The following is a 22,321-nucleotide window of genomic DNA, read 5'->3' on the forward strand; positions in this document are numbered from 1 at the left end:
TGAATAGAACCAGAAGATCACTGTACACTTCAATGCTGTATGAAGATGTATTCTGATGGAAGTGGAAATCTTCAACATAAAGAAGATCCAACTCACTTCCAGTTGATCAATGATGGACAGAAATAACTACACCCAGAGAAGGAACACTGGGAAGTGAATGTAAATTGTTAGCACTACTGTCTATCTACCCAGGTTACTTATACCTTCGGAATCTAATACTTAACATGCAACAAGAAAATTGGATTTACACACATATATTATATCTAGGTTATACTGTAACACATGTAAAATGTATGGGATTGCCTGTCATCTAGGGGAGAGGGGAGGGAGGGGATAATTTGGAAAAATGAATACAAGGGATAATGTTATTAAAAAAAATTACTCATGCATACTGTCAAAAAATTTTATAATAAAGTGACTTTTCAATTAAAAAAAAAAGCTTTCCTCTAACAAGGTATCTTCCATTCACATGTCAAAATCATAAAAAAAACCAAAACAAAAAAAAAAACACTCCTTAAAACATGGAACAATAAAGATAACTTCATCTATCTTCTCATTGACTTCAGTCGAGGCAGGAAGCAGGTTGAATTCTCTAAAGATGAGGTTTCCAAATAAATGTTTTTGTTTGCGGATTATGCTAATTATATCAAGTAAATAGGAAAAAACAAGTAGCTTAAAACTAGTTTATATAATTGTAGTTAAATGGACAGCCCACAGAGCTGGTTCATGTGAGTGCTTGTGTGTATGAATTTATAAGTGTGTGCAAAACTTGGACCTAATTTGAACAACAAACCAGCTCAAAATTGTGTAGGAAGAGAAAAGCAGCTTATATTGCATTTGGGAAAGTGAGCTTTCAATGATTCTTAAGTTTCTCCCTAAAACAAAACACAAAATCACACAGCTCATTTTTTGAATACCAGTATTCCTCCTCCATTAGAAATCAGTCACTGAAAAATCAGATGGGAGTTACTCGGGACAGCAGATCAAGTGACACTGAGGGCGAAAACGGGGTGTAGCGTTATCACCACAGATTAGCGAGAAATAGCTTGAAAACACATATGCCTGGAAAGGACGGCATCAATGTAACAAGAGCCAGGAAGGATAAATGGACAGTGGAGAGTTCCAATGGTTGATAGGAAGAGCACCAGCATTTGGGGGGGAGGGGGTTCCGCCGAGGAGCATATCTGGGACCCATGAACCAGGGCAGCAGAGGATGAGGTTTGGATGGGTCGCGATCTACTCCGTCCGAGGGACTATCCACATTGATGACATCACAGATCCATCAAAGTCAGCTCTCTCCTCCCCCCCACCCCGCAACCGGACCAGGAGCTCCCTGAGGGTAGGCGGGGGGCCCTGTGTCTCCTGCTTCCCCTGTCCCCCTTCCCATGGTGGTGACCGACGGCCTCTGCCTCCTTTCTCAAGGCCCTTCGGAGGGACCGAGAGAGGCCAGGCTCGCCTTCTTTGCCAGAACGCCATGCTCTTAGTCTAGGCAGATGGAGGTTGTGAGGTCCAGAGAGGACAGAGCTCTGTGAGGGAGGCCTCCCAGAGGACCGGCAGGCAGACCCGGCAGAAGCCACCTGCTTCTGACAATGAGGGAGGCCGCTTTCCTTCTCTTCCGCGTCATTCTAATTCCGCTTCAGGCCCGGGGTGCTTTATTATAGCGAGACAAATCTGAGCTGATGAAATCACAGTTACCCCTGACTCATTTCAACATGGGCGGAGCCCCTCTCAAAACTACAATTCCCGTGATCCCTTAGGGGAAGTGGGGGAACGAGTCGGCGCGTGCCAGCGGTTAGTCATCCTTTCCAGTTTCCTACCTCCGCTCCCTCGGCCCCGGTCTCGACGGGCACGCGCGCGCCTGTACGTGTCTTCGCGTCACGCAATACGTACTCCGGGGCCTCTTTTACTCTACCGGAGCCCCCGACGGGTTCTACAGACTGGGACGAGACCCGGAGACGGGAGAGCCGTGCCCGTGACACGCCGTGCGCGCGCCCTGGGAGACGGCTGAAGGGAGTGTGTTCGTGTGTGTGTGTGTATGTGTGTAGGGGGGGAGTTGTGTGTGCGTGTGTTGTGTGTCAGGGGGCGGGGGCCCTGGTTGCCGGCCTCCCCGGCGGCTGCGGTGAAACAGAGCGGGCGACGCGGGGGCGATAGCGACGGCTGCCGGGCTTCTGTCCATCTGACCGTCCGTCCGTCCGGGCCCGAGCGGGACGATGCTGTGGTTCCAGGGCGCGATCCCGGCCGCCATCGCGGCGGCCAAGCAGAGTGGAGCAGTCTTCGTGGTCTTCGTGGCAGGTGAAGGGGGCGTCCCAGGCCGCGGCAACCTCCCCCTCACCCCCTCAACCTCACTATCCTTGGTTCCTTCACTTGCCAAGCCTTCCTCAGCCTCCCGCGGTCCATCCCCGGGCTCCTTGCCCGTGACGGCCGTGTCGCGGAGGGTCCCGCCTTACCCCCGGTCCCTTCGTCACTCCCCTCACGTTCCCCCGGGGCCAACTTGACCTCCCCCTTCTATCCTCAGCCTCACTCCCCTTCTAACGTTGAGAGACACCGAGATCCTTCTCTTCTCGTCTTTCCTCTCTATCTCCCTCCCCACGTCCCCCCTAGTCTCCTTCCCTTCCCCGCGGTCCTAATTTTCTCCTCCCTTCTTGCTCAAATAAACCTGACCTTAGACAGACATTCCCTGCCTCTTGCAGCCCTTCGTCCTTTGACTACCGAGAAATGCTCCGGGTCGGGTCTGTGTGCCTTGGCCTGGCTTTCTGAGACAGCCGGGGCGGGGGAAGGGGGCAGGGGTAGTAGTGGTGTCCTGGGGTTCTTTTCTACCTTCATCTCTCCCCTCCGCTGTTACCCTCTCCCTCCCTCCTCCCAGCTGGCTGGGTCCGAGGAAATGTCATTTCCAAGCTAAAGCACCGTGGTGATGGCGACTACATATCCTCATCCATAGCTAATGATAGGTATCGAGGAAGAGCTTTCCATCACCTAGAGTTTCAGAATGCCTTAGAACTACACACTTAATTTCAGAAGTTTTGGATGGAGGCAGGGCCACAGTTAGAAGTGATTAGATTCATAATTAAGTTATGGAAGACCAGGAAGAAAGCTGTGTCATTGGTAAACAACAAAGAAAAACCACCTGATGATCTTAGTTACCGTTGTTAGTTTAGGAAATCCAAAACTTTTGATCAGTACAATGTGAAAGTGTTATTGTAAGGTGAGTAAAAAAATCCTTTTTTATTTTTGTTTAACATTATATGGATCTTCAGGACTTCTCCCTCCCCCCTTTTTTAAACCTCTCAACCATTTGTCACAATTGAAAATGTGGCTTAATTAATTTCTTTAATTATGCTCACAGATTGTATTTGTCTCCACATTCTCACATTTTATTGCTGTCACCCAGATTTTCAGTGTGCCTTAACACTAATCTGTGTTTTTTTTCAGATTTGAATTATGGGAATCTGAGCAGAATATCTGTGGCTACTATTAGATCAGAATTGACTAGTTATTTTTGTTTAATAGCATTAATACATTCTCCATTTTCCCATTTCTCTTTTGGACAGTATAACACAGCACCAAAATCACATTTATAGCAAGTGAAAAATATATAAAACCATTATATTAAAGTCTGATTTTCCTGGGCTGATGAAGTTTTCTATTTTTAAAAATTTAATTCTAAGGCTCTGGCAAATGGAAGATCATTTTAATCTAATCTTGAATCATTTCAATTGATACATTCTATACCATGTTTTTGGAGATCATATAGTGCCTACCATATTTCAGAAAAGAAGGGAAATCAAGTGGCATATAATTATTTTTTACTGAAATAATATTTTATACTCATTACTTTAAAGATTTCAGAGCATTTTCACATACATTAATTTGATCTTTACAGTTACCTGTTATAAGTAGGCAAGGCAGTTATTAATCCCTGTTTTACAGAAGAGCAAATTGAATGAGAGATTAAATAACAAGCAGATAGTAAATGGTAAAGCTGGAACTTTTTAACCCTCTTCTGATTTCTTAATATAATGGCAGTTTAATGGTATAGTTGTTTTAAATGGTTCTAATGATTTAAAATTCAATAGTTTTGTTCACATTTTACAAATAAAATTACCATTGGGGGTTAAACTTGTCAGCTTTATTCTTAATCTAGAAATTTAGTTTTAAATATTAGTTTTGCCAAATACACTCTGCTGTTTTCATTCCATAAAAGCATGGCAATTTTGTGGAATAACTATGGACTGCTCGATTTCTTAAATTGCGCAGAAATTAAGAAATCTAGCATTCTGGAGTCTTAAAAGTCCTCATTTTGTGCTCGGAACAGGCAGACATATCTTTTTACAAGAAAATGCCCTTAAAAGTTTGTTATATTTAAAATGATGTGTCAGAGGTTAGATTAGATTTAATTACATACTTAGGAATCCACTCATATTAATGAGATATATTTATAATAGGATAAAATATTAAATATTTTGCTTTAAAACTTAGCTCTTTGGAAGTTGGTTCTTTTTAAATTAACTTTATACTGACAAATATATTGCATTCAGTTAGCATTCTAATTATGACTGTTTTGTTGGAAGGTTTGTACATTGATTCTTGGCAATCTTTCTGTGCCTATCTAATGACCTGTTCCAAAAAACTGTTGGCCTTCCTACAATTACAGCAAATTAGCCCTTGTGCCTAGCTAGTCTGAGATTTTCAAAGTAGTATTTGTAGCTCTTTTGCAAATATATAAGCAGTGGAAGTAGGAATTTATAGCACCTGCCAGCCCTCTGGAACTATGTCCAGTCAGGGTTCAGATTTGGGACCATTATAGCAGTATACATATTTAATATAAATAGAATATAAGCCAGTAGAAAACTTGAAAGACAATTTCCAAAGCTTTAAAGAATCTTGATTTTAGAGGTAGCTTTTGATTCCTGTAACCTTTTATTTGTTAAGATTCTGTAGCCAGTCCATGCTTTTGACTAGTGAAATTTTCATATATAAATTGAAAAAATCAGAATTGTTATTGTTATGAAACTAAGATTATTATATTTCAACAAAACTATTAGGATTTCTAAGGTAATTTAGATATAACAAAAAGAGCGTGTGAAATTGCAAAAGAGTTTTTATTTTATACTTGGGAAAATGAACGAGTCTACTGGAAGCAGCCTAGGAAGACTTTGGAGTCATTGTGTCTGTTAGACTGTTTACTAGCATAGTGATTTTAGACAAATCTGTAAAAGAAGAGAAAAACATACTTTGCACTTTTCTACTTTGTTGAGATTTTGAATGAACAGATGTCCAATTTTATTGAAGATGTTGAGCTCTTTCAAAGAAAGGTGCTATTTACCAATTCAACATATTAAAATCTTATTTTTTGAAGTCATATAATGCCGGTGAACTTTTTGTTCCTGTCATACTTTTTGCTTTATATTTTGAATATGTTTCATGAAAATAATTCCATATGCAAGAATATCATTTCCATTTCAAAATATTCTTTAGAATATTTTAAATATTTTATGAAAATTTCAGTTTTCATATTTGGCATGAAAAGGTATTCATGGCAATTACACTTTCAAGGAAATGCCCTTTTTTCCCCCCCATTTAATATTTATCCCCAGAAAAAATAATTTCATGAATTGGAAATTTGGGATTAGTAGATCTTTAGGTTCTAAGAACATTTTAAATGTTTTACAGGTGATGATGAACAGTCTATACAGATGGCTGAAAGTTGGGAGGATGAAAAGGTTACAGAAGCTTCCTCGGACAGTTTTGTGGCAATTAAAATTGATACCAAAAGGTTTGCTTACATCTTCATATTTTTTTCATTTCAACTTTTCTAGTCATAGTTATTGTAGTCTTTAATTATGCAGTATCATAGTATACATTGGACTATAACTGGATTTGGCAGGGATTAGAATGTTTTAACAGGCTAGAAACTTATATCTTGTATTTTCTAGATTCATCAGTATTTTTGATTGAAACTGTTTAAACTTTTAATGGTCTGCCATTGTGTAAAATCTGATTTCTCCAATATTCTAACCAATAGCTTGCCTAAGTGTTTTACGTATTTATATTACAATGATAATTGATGTTCATAATAAAGACTGTAAACTTCTGTAAGATTCTAAAGGATCTTCCAACACATAAAAGAAAAATTAGGTGCCATGTGCATCAATGCCTCAGTTAAGAAATCCTCTGGGAACAAAAATGTTTTGACAGAGTTGGTAAAAGTTCTATCACTAGATCAGTGTCAATAGTAATCAGAGAAGTGGACTTAAGTATAGGCTTCTTCATTTGGGCCAAGGCTCAGCCAGAAGGAGGGACCTCGGGTATTTTCAGGACTTATATAGCTCAGCCATTTGTGAGTATGGAAGTAACTGCCTACCCTGTAGGCATATGTATATGGAGAGATCCTCTTGAAAGGATGTTCCCTAGTTCTTGAGGAAGGTTCTACTTTGACTAAGGGAGAAAAGGAGTGTTCCATGGAGATTTGTTGGCTAGAGAATCTGTCTTAGAACACATCTATTTGCTTGCTGTATTATAATTTCTACCACAGGTAATGAAGGTAATACAATATTTGAGCCACATCCTCTTTGTTAATAGAAATGTTTTGCATAATAAGCATGCTGTCTTATATTTTTGTAACTTAAAAAACTGGTCATTTACATATACATGGGACACATAATAGCTTTTTAACCAGATAGCCCATTCCCAAAGGCATTAAAAATTTAGGTGATCTGTTGGTAAATATGTAGAACCAAAATATGAATCTAGATTTTTTGACCCAAAAGACAGTGTTCTCTCTCCCCTTTGAACCATATATCTTTTCTCCCATGATGATTTTGAGGCATTGATAATCATGCTGTCTGGAAATAGGAATTGGGCTATTGTACAAACCTAATTATTCAATCAGGAGAGATTGTTTTTTGGAAAGAAATTAATACTCCAGGTGGCTTTCTTTTTCCTCTTAGTATAACTATTTCTTCTATTTATCTCTAAAAACTGCTCACTTGATATTCATAGCCTCTGTAAAATTGATTAGTAGAATTGTAAAATGTTGGAATGCTAGATATTTTCTGCTTCCCAAATAAAAAACTGGAAATTAAAGTAAAATTAAATAATCAAATGGCAGTAATTGTGGGATCTATCAAACTTTGAAAATGAAACAAATTCTTTAGTTCTTGGGAAAAAATTAATTTGGTTTTGAAGCAGTCACCTTAATCAGTCAAAATTTATTAAGAGAAGAGCTTTTTAATGCAATTCAGCACTATTTTCCTATGAGAAAATCTGGTGCAAATAGTTCTGGAGAGTTTAGCAATAAGAACATAGCAGATAAATTCATAGGGGACTGGTGATTGTATTCATCTGAAAAGAATGATATAAATCACTCCCAAATTACACGTAATAAAATTGGTGGGGATTTTCTTCTCTTTTAGTTGATTTTTATATCTTGGAGAAATGACTGTAGTGAGTTAGGATAATTCATAAAGTCTCAATTTGGAAAGGACCTTAGAAAGTATTTGGTCCAACTTTTTTGTGTTGCAGGTGAGGAAATGGTGTCCCAGAAGTTAAAATTTTAAGCACATAGGCAGGCAGCAGCTATGATGGCACAGTGGGATAGAGCCCCATCCCTGAAGTCTAGAGCACTTGAATTCAAATCCAGCCTCAGATGCTTAATAGATCTTAGCTGTGTGGCCCTATTCACAATCCCAATTGCCTCAAAAAAAGAAAGCACATAGGTAATAAGCAGAGCCAAGCATCATCTCAAGTCCTCTGATTCCAAACCCAGTGTTTTTTCCACTAATAACTTTTCATTTAAAAAACTAGCACTTAAAAAACATTCTTAATAATCTATTCACTATGTATTTGGTTTTGTTTTACAGTGAAGCATGTCTACAATTCTCACAAATCTGTATCCTTTGAATGGAAAAAAAATTGTTATATAAGTTTGAGGGCAATAACTTTAATGAATTAAGTAGTAGTAGTAGTAATAGTTCATGAATTTTTTTTTAAATCACATTTTTTTAAAAAGAAGTAATGTATTTTTATTTATAGTGATATACCTATTATTTAAGATAACATATGCTGATTTCAGTGTGTGTCAGGGAAGCCACAGAGGGGCATCTTCTTGTAGTTTTTAGAAGTTTTCAGGACAGTTATATAGGGAAGAGAATGAGAGTCACTTGTCAAGAGAATAGAAACAGTACATTTGACCTATTTAATCAGAGATATGAGGGGACATTAAATCATACATCTTAAGGTACAAGATTATGGTTTGATAACTTTGTTAGAATACTTTATTTTAAAAGTGATTAATAAGCTAGCCCAACCTCCTGTTTATAGCTGAAGAGAATGAGGCCCAGAGACAAGAGTTAGCTCCAAGGTCATACTGTTAGTAAGTAGCAGAGAGCATAATTGGTTATTATGCAAAAGGCCTCAATTTATAGAAGTTAAAATGGAACTGCTCTTATTCTTTTTTTCATATGCCATCAGCATATTATAAAAATAACCAGTTTTTTTCAAATAAATTTGTTAGCCTTTATTTTATTGCACAGATCCTGTAGTATGTGTCCCATCCAGTTTCTTTATAGGGGATAGTGGAATTCCCTTGGAAGTAATAGCAGGAAGCATTACAGCAGAGGAGCTTGTTAACAGAATTCACAAAGTCAGACAGGTAAGAAACGGCAGAAGTATACTTTTCATAAAAATAAGAAAATGCAGGGGTTCTTTTTTACTCAGTACAGAAAAGGTTTTGAAGCCCCTTTTTGTATTTAGAGCTAGCCAGTTACATTGAACCTTTAAGGTAAAATTAATCAGAAAGTAATAATAAGCCTTGTTTTGGTTTTGCAAGCTGTTCTTATAAAGGAAGCATCCTTTAAAAAAATACTTCTGTCTGTAGGATAAATAGGACTGTTGTGTATAGCCCCATATTCCTTTTTTTGTCCCTGCTTCTCCTATTCCCGTGGTTCCAGTACTGTATACTTCTGTGTTCCTTTTACTTTCTGTTCCTGTAAAAAAATCATTTGTTCTTTACTGCTTTTTGATTGCTGCACCCCTTCTGCATTCTGTTAGAATGAAGAGAAACTCTCCTGAGCTAACAGCTGCCCCATTTCATGCCCTTGTTTTCTTTCATTTTTAAGATTAATTTAGGGGCAGCTAGGTGGCGCAGCGGAGAGAGCACCAGCCTTGAATTCAGGAGGACCTGAGTTCAAATCTGGTCTCAGACACTTAACAATTCCTGGCTGTGTGACCCTGGGCGAGTCACTTAACCCCAGCCTAAAAAAAAAAATAATGCCTAAAAAAAAGATTAATTTAAAGTTGATTTAAATGGAATTCAGTATTGTCTTAAACCCTTTATGTTGCAGGAAATAACAAAATTCTATAATATAGTTATGAAATAATTCTTAATTAGAGATTATAGATTTGTTTGTTTACGCTAGTTTAAATGTGTTACAGGAAGTCTTGGCACATGTTTTTAATCCTACATAATAAAAATCATCTGAGCTCACATTTCAGGCTTATCTGTTAATACAGGCTTAGAGCATGTGTTGATTAAATTCTCATTTGTTTTTCTTCAGATGCACACACTAAAAAGTGAAGCATCGATTGGAATTGGGAGCCAGTCAGCTAATCTAGTTTCTAACCCTTGTTCTTCTTTTGAACATAACAACACTTCAGAAAATTCTCAAGCCAGAAATGTAGAACTTTGTGAAACACCATCCACATCTCCTGACACACAATCAAGCTTTTCTATAGGTAATTTTAATATTGTCATTGTTAGATATGCCCATCCAGTTCACATGATAATACTATGTCTAGTGTAATGTCTTTAAAAACAATTGTTGTGCTTAGTTACCTAAATGGATGAAGACAGCTGCAGAATATGAAGTCCTAATCCAGATAAAATTCACTCGCTTAAAAAAATGTGTTATATAATAATTCAGAGAATTCCATCATAACTTTTTTTATTTTTTAAGTTTCCTCAGTATGTGAACTCTGAAATGGCTGATCATATGAGAGATAAGAGGTAAAAGTTCAAAAGAGAATATTCAAAAGATATAAAGGGAAATTAGTATATTTTAAAATTCTTGGAGGTTCTGAATAGAGGCAATTATGCTTTCATTCTTGAATATATTTTTTAAAAAGTAGCATAGTGGAACATACCTTTTATAGTAAGATAACATGTATGTGATTAAAGAAATTTAAAAGTTAAAAGTTATGGTATATATTAGTGGGAAGTGACCTTTGGCACTTAATCCCTTCTCCAATGTGGCTGATTTCTTGTCTAGCATCTGCCTGAACATTTCTGATGCTATGGTGAGGGTAATAGGGTGAGTGATAATGCGATTACTTGTTGAGGCAATTTGTTCCTCATCACTGAGTATATCTTCTCTCTCAGGGAACTTCAGTTATCTTTGAACAAAGCAGCCTTCTGAGGCAGCCCCAATCTTTCTTAGCATTATTTAGGCCTTATATGTCCTTCTGTCTTTAGTCCTCCTCCCATCTCTCTTTGCTCTCCCACCATGAACATTAGATTGTAAAGTCTTTAGTGAGAATCTTTTTTCTATTTTCACTATTATTTAGTTCCCTGTGTAGAGAATGTTATCACTATTAATAATAGTTTTAATTGTTAGAAAATTTTTAAATTGGAATTAACTTCCTTTAACTTCTTGCTTCTTCCAGGACAAGATAGAAGCCAAGTTCATTAATAACATCCTAGGTCTATACCTACACACAATGCCATCTTTTTTAAAATAATTTTATTAAGTTTTTTTGTTTTTATTTCATTTACATTTCCTGTATTCATCACTATCTATCCTTCTCCACCTCAAAGAGCTATCCTCCCCCCCAAAAAAAAGGGAAAAAAAAATAAGCCTAGTAAAGGCTTGGTCTTGACATTATGTGTAGAGTTCTGTACCAGCTCTGCAAAGGAGGAGGAAGCTAAATTTTTATAACTCATTTTTGGGGTCAAGCTTGGTTATTATAATTCCACAACATTTCTTTTTGATTGTTTCTCTTTCCTTTATATTGTTGTACTCATTAGGTCTATTCTTTTACTGCTTCTGCTTACTTCACAATTGATAATCTTCCCATGTTTCTTTATTGTAATCATTGTTTCTTATAATGCAGTAAAATTCCATTATTTTCATGTACCATAACCTATTTAGCCATTTCCAGCTGACAGTATACCTTTCATGGTATGTCATGTCACAATGCTACCTTATTGAGCTCATTGCCCAGTAAAACCCCCACATCTTTTATAGACAGGCTGCAATTTAGTTGTGCCCATCTTTGTCTTTTACTTGTGAAACTGATTTTCTTCAGTCATCCCACATGGTAACTATTCCTTCTAGCTTTTCATCATAAAAAGTTTACAAGTGTACCATTTTTGCCTTTATGCAATTTGATGCTAAAAATGTTTAGTCTAGCACAAATCCCAGTAATATTCAACTGACGATCTCTTTCCAAATTGCCATGGAATTGTTATCAACTCCTCTTTAGATCTAGTAATTCAGTAAGACAGAATCTATCTAACTGTCCTGTCATTTCATTCACATCTTGCCATCCATAAATAGCTGTGATGTAAAAACAAAGGGTATCAATTTAAAGGGAAAAAAATACCAAACTAATCTTATTTATGTTTTTGACAGGGTTACTCGACTAGATGGAACATTTGCCCTTTAATCCTGTGGGGTTTTTTTTCCCCACAATCTTTGGCACATTATTGATAGAGTCTTAGCAATTATATTTACCAGTTCTTTCAGAAATCTGAGATATTTTTCTTCTGAATTGGAGAAATTGAACTCATTATGGATATCTAGATCATCTCTTATGATGATCTTACTCATCATCTTGTTTTCAACTCCTTTTTAGCTTTTTTCCTTTTTTTTCCAGTCCAAAGACAACAGACAGCCAAATCCGTCTGCCTTCTCTTCATTGTTATTATCCATAATACCAAGCCCGTGTTTTCTTTGAGCTTTCTCTTTTTACCAATATACAATTAAAAATAATTTTGTTTTCATTAGCTTTCCTAACCAGCATCAGCTTATCCCATGCTTTAGGACTTCTTTATTATTCCTTTTTTATACTGAAATTATTTTTAAATTATTATTGTCACATTTTTTATATTAACCTTCTATTATACTTGGCTTGTTTCTTTTTAAGATAGAAGTTGGTCATTGAGTTAGCTGTGTAGTCATATTGATCTCTTTAAACAGCTCTTCTCTCTCGTACTTGCTTCAGCTTCTTTTTTGAGTTTCTTTTTCCTTCTGGGTAGATTTCCTTATAGAAATTTTAGTTCAGAGTCCTATCTGTATTGTGTCCAGTGCCCTAAAAATGTGTTCTCCAAAAATCTAGTCAGAATATATTTAGCACTCATCTTTGTCACAAAATGTAAGGAGTATTCATTTTTCCATAAGTGCCCATCATTTCTACTTCAGCAGCAAAGTCAAGGATAGCATTTCCTTTAATTTCCCCTCATTCAGCCTATTGAAAAAGCAAATTGTCATTAAGGCAAGTCAGAAAAATTACATAGTTGCTCTGCTTTTGATAGAAGGAAATCTCTAGAAAAAATCTGGATAATTAAAGTCCCCTATAATATATTTCTGTGAGAAGTTTATAACCTGTTTCTCAATTCTCTCATTTATTTTCCTGTTTTGTCTAGGTAGTCTGTAGTATTCTAACAATCATGTCTCGTTTTGCTTCCATTGATCTCCATGTTAACTCCTTTGGTTCCCAGACTTCTCAGACATGAATATATCTTAATCCGCAAGCCCACTAGGCTCCTACTTTCTTTCCCTTTGTCTGACCTATTTCTTTTTGGAATAAAATATTTTTTGTCAGTGCCATAGTCGATAATGGGTCCCAAGTCTTAGTGAAATATCTGAAATTGAATTTCCCCTCTAAGTAGAATCTTTCTTTCACAAACTTGCTTGTAAACTATATATTTTGTTTATATAGAGGCATCTGAGGCTATAACTGTCATTTCTGGTTCCTTTCTTGAAATTTATTTCTTACATCCCTATTCTATTTTTTTCTCCTTACATTATACTCTGTATAGTTTATCTGGTCAAAATAAATAATTTTCTCAATTACTCATGCTTTTAAATTTAGTCTTTTGATTACATTTTAAAGCTGTAAATGAATACATTTTTACTGCCTTTCTTGGTTGTGCTTCATTCCAAATACCATCATTCTATATTTGAAGCTATAGTTTAGAAATCCAAGTCTTTTGGTTAAGAAGATAAACTACATCTTCTCAACCAGTATTTTCCTCCTGGACTGACTCCTCAGTCCTTTGTTATTCTTCTTAGTAGTTCTGTTTACCAATTGCTGTGGTACAGGTCTGTGTGGGGTTTCTGCTCTGGAAGTGTTCATTTTCTTCACCTCATTAGCATCTTCTCATTTTGACAGACTCTGTTTCTTTTCATTAGTTTTAATGGCTAACTTTTTTTTTTTAACATAATAACAGCTTTATATTTTTCAAAATACATGCAAAAATAATTTTCAACATTGATCCTTGGAAACTGTGTTCCAAGTCTTCCTCCCTCCTCTAGACAGCAAGTAATTCAATATAGGTTAAACATAATGCAATTCTCTCTCTCTCTCTCTCTCTCTCTCTCTCTCTCTCTCTCTCTCTCTCTCTCTCTCTCTCTCTCTTTATATATATATGTGTATGTGTGTGTGTGTGTGTATTTCTACATTTATCATCTTGCACAGGAAAAAAAATCAAAAGAGGAAAAAGCAATGAGAAAGAAAAAACAAGCAAACAATAACAAAGATGAAATGTATGATCCATATTCAGTACTGACAATCCTCTCTCTGGGTGCAGATGGCTCTCTCTGTCATGAGTTTATTGGAATTGGCCTGAATCAGCTCAATGTTGAAAAGAGCCATGTCCATCACAGTTGATCATCACATAATCTTGTCATGTAAAATGATATCTTTATTCTACTCACTTCACATAGCATCAGTTCATGTCTCTCCAGGCCTTTCTGAAATCATCCTGCTGACTGTTTTTTATAAAACATTAATATTCTGTAATATTCATATACTGAAACTTACTCAGTCATTGTCTAAATGATGGGCATCCACTCAGTTTCCAGTTTTCTTGTCACCACAAGATTTGCACATGTGGATTCTTTTCCCTTTTTTATGATCTCTTTAGGAAAAAGACGCAGTAGAAACACTGATGGATCAGATATGCTGGGCATATTTGGGCATAGTTCCAAATTGTTCTCCAGAATCATTGAATCAGTTCACAACTCCACCAACAATGTATTAATGCTCCAGTTTTCCCACATCCCCTCTAGCATTTATCATTATCTTTTTCTGTCATCTTAACCAATAAAAAAGAAGTCGTCTTCCTCAGCAAAGTGATTTTCTTTTCCTTAATCTAAAGTCTTTCTCAAGTTCTTAAGAATATATGTTCATCTCTGACTCAAAATTCACATCCTCCAAATCATCTTCATAAAATTATTATTCCCCTCCCCCCCAGTCTGGGGTTAAGTGACTTGCCCAGGGTCACACAGCTAGGAAGTGTTTAAGTGTCTGAGACCAGATTTGAACTGGGTCCTCCTGAATTCAAGGCTGGTGCTCTATTCATTGCGCCACCTAGCTGCCCCCCATAAAATTATTTTTTTCTCTCCCTGGCTTCTCCTTTGGTTTGGCAATGCAGTATGTATGACATTTAAAGAATTTTTTTAGCTAGCTTGACATTGATGAATGTTCTTTGGTTTTAGGGCATAGTTTCATAGCTGGGAGTTGAAAAAGACTATATATTAAAAACATAATTCCCTAGGGCAGCTAGATGGTGCAGTGTATAGAGCACCAGCCCTGAAGTCAGGAGGACCTGAGTTCAAATTTGACCTCAGACACTTAACACTTCATAGCTGTATGACCCTAAGCAAGTCACTTAACCCCAATTACCTCAGCAAAAAAAAAAAAAAACCCAAACAACATAATTCCCTTCAACAACAGATTTTGATCAAGTCAGTTTCAATGCCTGTGAGCTTCAATTTCCTTTTCTTGAAAAGAGGGAGTTGGTTTCTTTTAGCTCCAAATTTTTAGAAGCAATAACTCTTAACAAGCATTTGTCCAGCCTTTCTTGAACATTTTTATTGATTCTTTAATTCTTAAGAATTGACTTAACATTTATAGGACAACTATCAATTGGCTCATCTTTCTCTATCTGGTCTACAAAACTAGTAATTATTTTGTTAAATGCTTTGCTGAAATCAAGGAATATGTTTGGGGATTTGTGTTCTCTTTAATCTAGTAAAAATGTGAAACTAGGATGTTAAGTTAATTTGTTGTAGCTCATTCTAATCATAGCTTTATTTCCTAATTACTCAGAAGCTTGTTTCCATTCTGTTATCTTCTAGAAATTTTGCTAGAATAAGAGAAGAAAAAGAAATTAGAGGAATTAGAATAAGCATTCATGAAATAAAACTATCACACTTTGCAGTGGTATGATTGTATCCTTGTAGAATCAAAAAAAAACTACTTGAAATAATTAACAACGTAAGTAAAGTTTTAGAATATTAGAAAACATACTTAAGTCATCAGCATTTCCATAAATTACCTACAAAATCCAGCAGCAAGACATAGAAAAAGATATCCCACTTAGTCTTTCCCTTCCTCTCAAGATGGCCGACAAAAAACCCCAAAAGGCACCAAAGGAAAAGAAAATAAAAAAGGAAAAAAAGGAAAAGAAAAACAAAAAGGAAGATGCAGCCGAAAAGGTGGTGGAAAAAGCCTCAAAAGCATTGCAGTAGGAACCCAGTTCTGGCTCAAGGAATCGGCAAATACTCCAGGTCTGCCATGTATTCCCGCCCAGCCATGTACAAGCGAAAATACACTGCACCAAAAACCCGGATTGAAAGGAAAAAGAGAGAGAGAGTGCCGGCCACTATCTCCAAACCAGTTAGTTGGCAGCGATAAGAATGGAGGAACCCGAGTGGTAAAGATTCGCAAGATGCCTAAGTATTACCCTACTGAGGATGTGCCCAGAAAGCTGCTAAGTCATGGCAAAAAGCCCTTCAGCCAGCATGTGAGGAGACTTCGCTCTAGCATCACCCCAGGCACCGTCCTGATCATGCTCACTGGCCGCCACAGGGGCAAGTGAGTGGTTTTCCTGAAGCAGCTGTCTAGTGGCTTGCTACTCGTGACTGGACCTCTGACCATCAACCGTGTTCCTCTGCGAAGGACCCATCAGAAATTTGTCATTGCCACTTCCACCAGGGTTAACCTTTCTGGTGTAAAGATTCCAAATCATCTTACTGATGCCTACTTCAAGAAGAAAAGGCTCCACAAACCTCGACACCAAGAAGGAGAGATTTTTGACACGGAAAAAGAGAAATATGAGATTACAGAGCAGCTCAAGGCTGATCAGAAAGCAGTAGATTCTCAGATCCTGCCCAAAATCAAGAAAATTCCTCAGCTCCTGGCTACCTGCGGTCTGTATTTTCACTCTCAAATGGAGTTTATCCTCACAAACTGGTGTTTTAAATGCCTTGCAGAGAACTCTTATTAAAATATTCAGAATAACTAAAAAAAAAAAAAAAGATATCCCACTTAAAATAACTGTAGGCAATGTGAAATACTTGGGAGTCTACTTCCCAAGACAAACCTAGGAACAAAACGCTTTTCACATAAAGTCAGATATAAATAATTGGGAAAATATCAATTGCTAATAGACTGAGCCAACATAATAAAAATGACAGTTCTAATTAATTTACTTATTCAGTGCTATACCAATCAAACTACCAAGAAATTATTTTTGGAGTTAGAAAAAAGTAACAATTTATCTGACAAGAAAAGATCAAGAATATAAAGTGAATTAATAGATAAAAATTCAAAGGTTCCCTTTAGTCATGAAAAAAACTTTCACCCTTCACTTCACTTGGATTAATACGACAGAAAAGGAAAATAATAAATGTTAGAGGGAATGTGGGAAAATTGGGTCACTAATGTATTGTTGATGGAGTTTTGAACTTATCCATTTGGAATTTGCTTGAAGGGCTATACAACTATGCAATACCTTTTGATCCAGCAATAGCATTCTTAGATCTAAATCCTAGAGAGATCATAAAAAAGGAAAAAAGGCCTACATATACAAAAATATTTGTGGTGGGCTCCATTAGTGATGACAAAGAATTGGAAATTGAGGAGATGCCCATCGATTGGGAAATGGCTGAATACATTGTGGAATATGGAATATGATGAATGTAATAGAATACTATGGTACTATAAGAAATGATGAGCACTCAGATCTCAGAAAAAACTGGAAAGATTTACATGAAATGACACAAAATGAAGTGAGCAGAACCAAGAGAACTTTCTACATAGTCACAATAACATTTTGTGATGATCAAGTATAATTGGCTGAGCTCTTCTCAGCAACGCAGTGATCTAAGATGATTCCAATAGATTCATGATAGAAAATTCTGTCCATATCCAAAAAAAACCTAATGAAATCTGAATGCAGCTCAAAGAATACTATTTTCACTTTCTTCACTTTTTTCCTGGTTTTTTTTTTTTTCCCCTTATATTCTTTTATAACATGACTAATTTGGAAATATTTTACATTTGCACATGTGTAGCTTGTATCGAATTGCTTACCATCTAGTGAGGGGGAGAGAATATTTGGAACTCAGAATTTTGTTTAAAAAAATGTTAAAAATTGGTTTTACATATAATTGTAAAAAATAGTATTTTTTAAAAATTGTTTTACTAGAAAAAAAGGAAAAAAAATTTACTTTAGAATTTTTTTAGAGGTCATTATATTTACTGGACTTAGTTTCCTGAAGTATTTTATCTCTTTTTGAAAATTAGAATAAAGACAATTCCAATAGGCTCAGGATGGAAAATGCCATCTGCATCCAGAGAAAGAACTATGGAGACTGAATGTGGATTGAAGCATAGTATTTTCACCTTTTTTCTTTTTTCTTTTTCTTTATCATGTCTTTTTTCCCTTTTGACATGACAAATATGAAAATATGTTTAAAAGTATTGTACACATATAACATCAGATTGCTTGCTATCTTGGGGAAGAGGGGGAGTTGAGAGGGAGGGAGAAAAATTTGGAACACAAACTTTTTTTTATAATACCTTTTTTAGTTTCAAATTATATGTAAATAATTTTCAGCATTCACTTTTGCAAAACTTGTGTTGTGTTTCCAATTTTTTCTCCTTCCCTTCCTTTCATTCCCTCCCTTAGACCGCAGGTAGTCCAATGTATGTTAAACATGTGCAATTTTTCTATACATATTTCCACAATTATCATGCTGCTCAAGAAAAACCATATCAAAAAAGGAAAAAAAAGAGAAAACAAAAAGCAAGCAAACAACAACAAAAAAAGATGAAATTACTATGTTGTGATCCACATCCCCACAGTCCTCTCTAGATGCAGATGACTCTCTCCATCATAAGTCCATTGGTTGGCCTGAATCAGCTCAGTGTTGAAAAGAGCCACGTTCATCAGAGTTGATCATAAATAATCATCTTGTTGCTGTGTGCAATGTTCTCTTGCTTTTACTCACTTCACTTAGCATCAGTTCATGTAAGTGTCTCCAGGCTTTTTTGAAATCATTCTCCTGATATTTCTTACAGAATAATAATATTCCATAACATTCATATTCCATAACTTATTCAGACATTCTCCAAATGATGGGCATCCATTCAATTTCCAGTTTCTTGCCACTACAAAAAGGGCTACCACAAACATTTTTTGCACACGTGAAGTCCTTTTCCTTCTCTTTGGGATAGAGGTCCAGTAGAGACACTGCTGCATCAAAGGATGTGTACAGTAGAACACAAAATCTTTAAAAAATGAATGTTGGAAGACTACCTTTACATGTATTTGGAAAAATAAAATACTATTGAAACTTTAAAAAAAAATGAGGATAACATATTCTTCCTTATGATGTTCTGATACCTCTACCATTATCCATGATTTCTTAAAGATTTCCTATTTCTGCAAGTTTTTTCAGTCTCTTGAATGTGATTTCTCTAGGTGTGAATAATTTGAATTTTAAAGATGTGATTAATTGATCTCTTAATTGCCTTCCTAATACTCTATGCCTAAAATTCCATTTTAATGATGTTTATTCCACTATTTTCACTTTGAAGATCATTTTCCTTAATACAGTTGATTGAAGTGAATGCAAGTTGAGTAGTTCTTTGTTTTCTGGCATTTGTTAATATTATACCAAGCAGTGGGTCTATCTTTTCTTTATTCTTCTGTTTTTATCCCAGACTTCAGAAATTCTTTTGTTGTATTTAGAATTTTTATAAGATTTAGCATATTCAGAATTTTGGCTTTTTTCATAATGTGCTCACAAACTCTTAAGAGTTTAGCTAAAGGGTCTAAAAAATGCTATATTTCAGATTCCATGGATAAAATTGAAATGATTTATTTCAGTTCAAGGTATAGTGAAGATAATAAACATGAAAAAATTGAAGATGGTGAGTAGAGAAGAGTTATAGAAATGAAATTGTGGGTGAGGTATAAAAATTGAAAGACAAAGCATAAGAGAAGAAAATAGACTAAAGGTCATTCCTTTATATTTCATCTTCATTGTGCATTGATTTAAAAGTATGTAATAAATATTTTTCAATGAGATTATTGTCCTTTTGAGTTAATAAAATATAGTATTTCAGAGTAATAAAACATGTTGGACATCACCAATTATAATCTAATATGCTCTCTGGAGAGTAGCTTTTATATACAAAATGTGTATGAAATGTGGAAACTATCCAGGAGATTTCTACTAAGGGAAAGGGTAAAAGACAAGACATAGGAAAACAATGTTGCATAATCTGGCAGGATTGTGATGCAAAAATATTTGAAAACAGTTAATTCTTGGCTATGGGTGCCAGATCTGATTGGCCAAGTTTGTTCTTAGCAGGTGAGTCCAGAACTTGGGATTGCCCCAATATGTATTGATCCAGATTCTACCAGATCATCTCTTTTTGGGTCTATTTGAATCTGCTTTGTAAAGTCTCTTGAATGATCGGATCCATTTAGACATCACACTAGAGATTTCTTTCCCTTATTTGTTCCATGGAATGATTTAAGGCATAACTCCTTCCTTGTGTATTCTTAGAAATAGTTATCTGTCTTTATGGGAGGTGGACAGGAGAGAGTGTTATAGGTCTACACAGATTTCCTAAATCCATTCTGTAATCCAAGGGACCTGCCTCTTTAAAGTATTCTTTATTTTAATATATTATAGGAGATATTCAGTGACTCATTATTAGTGACACTTTCTTAGAAACTCCAAATAGTAGAGATCAAAGCCTGGTTATAAGTTGTAGATCAAAGGAAATAATTTTTAAAATGTTGAATAAATTAGGACTTCAATGAAAACCAAGATGATTATCCGTTAAGATGGTGTGTTATGTGTATTATACATATATAATAGGACCAAGTATATAATAAGACTAAGAAATAGAAGTATTAACAAATGTTAAAGTATACCGTTTTGTACTTTAAAACTTATTTTAAAAAATACTGTATTTTTCTTTCCCTTTTTCCCTCTCCTGCCTTCCCTTTTAAAGGTGGAGAAAATTCAGGTCATACCAGTCCCATTCAGGAAGCTAATGATTGTTCAGATGAGAGAGTGATGAGTCACCAAGCTGAAGAAGACCTCACAGTTAAAGTCGAGAGGTTTGCCCTTTTAAAAATCTATTTTTTAAAATGGAAATTCCAGTTATTTATTGTTTGTTCTAGGTATTCATAGAAAGAACAAAAATGATTGGTAGAAATGTTAAAGTTGGAATTTTTGATTACTTGGCTGACTTGTATATTTACAGATAGATCATATTTGAAATTTATAATTTATAAAAGCTGCTTGGTTTTTGTCTGTTTAAAATATATATTGATTTGTTTTAAATTACTTTCTATATATGTCCCTCTCTTTCCTTCCCATATAATTAACTCTGAATTTTTTTTAGAGAAACAATTTTGGAAACCTAACCATCATTTCAACTTAATCTGACTAAGTATTATACATTTATAGTGGCATCTATCCCTGGGAAAAAAGAAAAGGAGATAAGATTTTCTTTTATCTCTTCAAGGTCAAGTTTGGTCATTATAAATATAATGTTCAGGTTTCTTGTTTACATTGTTGGAATCATTATATATATTGTCTTCTTATTTGTTCTTTATTCTGTATCAACTCACGTAAGTCTTAAAATTATTCACATTTTTTCTTATAACACCATATTTTATTACATTTATGTCCTACAATTTGCTAAGACATTCCTAATGACTGAACATAGACTTTTTTTTTCCCCGTTCTTTGTTACTACCACTATGAATTTTTTGATGTATATGGATCTTTAGTAAATTTATCTAGTAATGAGAGCTCTTGAATCAAAGATTATGAATATTTTAGTCATGTTTCTCAGTATAATCATGAAACTTTATTGCCTATTTTCCTCTTATTTGGTTTATGAGACATACAATTGAAATTAATTGGACATATATTTCCATGTTTTTACTACCTGTATTTTCACCTTTATTTTTCTGTGCTGTAGGACTGTAAACAAAGATATACTGGAATTTCTGTTAATTGCATAACTATGTATAAAACTTGATATTCTGCATACCATGAGTGCTTAGTAAATATCATTTCTTGAGTGATATGGTTTCCTTTTCATAAATAAATATTTAGCCTTTTGACTTGTCTAATTGCCCGTTCTCCATTTTCTGTAACTATAATAATACTTCTTAAGTGGACATAGGGAGAATTTCCCATGTCTCTTAGATACAATTATTCTTGATTGAAATCCAATTAACAGTAGTAGTCAAGAGTACTTTGATTAATTATAACTTTTTTTTATGCCCTGGGAGAAAGCTTATCACAAAAAAAGGAATCTCAACTCCATTTTTGAGTATTCTATAACCCAAAGTAATTTAAAAAAAACTATTCTAAGACATACTAAGTTTTTTGGTTTTAAAGTGACATTTATAAAGCAGAGAAAGCTTATTAGAGCACCTAAAAAGAGAAACTTCTTCACCTTTTAAATGAAAATTGGCCCCTGTTCCTGAATCAGAATTTTAATATTAACCTCAATAATTTGTTAAAGTTAAAAGTAGAAAGATTATTCAATTTTAATCTCATCAATTTGAAACCTTAAGTTTTCATCATTATACTTTTTTTGTTTTAGAATACCCACTTCTCAAATTATGTTTCAAAAGTTTATTTACAGGTTGATTGTTTGGAACTCAGTGTTCGGTTTTTTGTTTTTTGGTTTTTTTTTGCTATTTTTCACAGAAAATCTTACAAACAGTAATTAGTTTCTAAGACCAGTCTGAAAAATGTTCTTTAGTTCATCT

At 35.3% G+C, this 22,321-nt stretch overlaps 1 protein-coding gene and 1 pseudogene across 2 annotated transcripts in view; both read left to right on the forward strand.

Moving 5' to 3' along the window:
• The first annotated feature begins 911 nt into the window (after positions 1-911).
• Positions 912-22,321, forward strand: part of UBXN4 (UBX domain protein 4) — a 40,186-nt gene continuing 18,776 nt past the window's right edge. For both annotated transcript variants that reach the window (XM_074301926.1, XM_074301927.1), the window contains exons 1-6: positions 912-2,292; positions 5,671-5,773; positions 7,860-7,888; positions 8,532-8,650; positions 9,555-9,732; positions 20,539-20,647. In XM_074301926.1, the coding sequence (XP_074158027.1) occupies positions 2,211-2,292; positions 5,671-5,773; positions 7,860-7,888; positions 8,532-8,650; positions 9,555-9,732; positions 20,539-20,647 (620 nt within the window). In that variant the 5' untranslated portion in view covers positions 912-2,210. The remainder of the gene's footprint in view (positions 2,293-5,670; positions 5,774-7,859; positions 7,889-8,531; positions 8,651-9,554; positions 9,733-20,538; positions 20,648-22,321) is intronic.
• LOC141561828 (large ribosomal subunit protein eL6-like) lies at positions 13,648-17,518 on the forward strand (annotated as a pseudogene).

Source organism: Sminthopsis crassicaudata, chromosome 3 (genome assembly GCF_048593235.1).
Source record: "Sminthopsis crassicaudata isolate SCR6 chromosome 3, ASM4859323v1, whole genome shotgun sequence".
NCBI classification, from domain to species: Eukaryota; Metazoa; Chordata; class Mammalia; order Dasyuromorphia; family Dasyuridae; genus Sminthopsis; species Sminthopsis crassicaudata.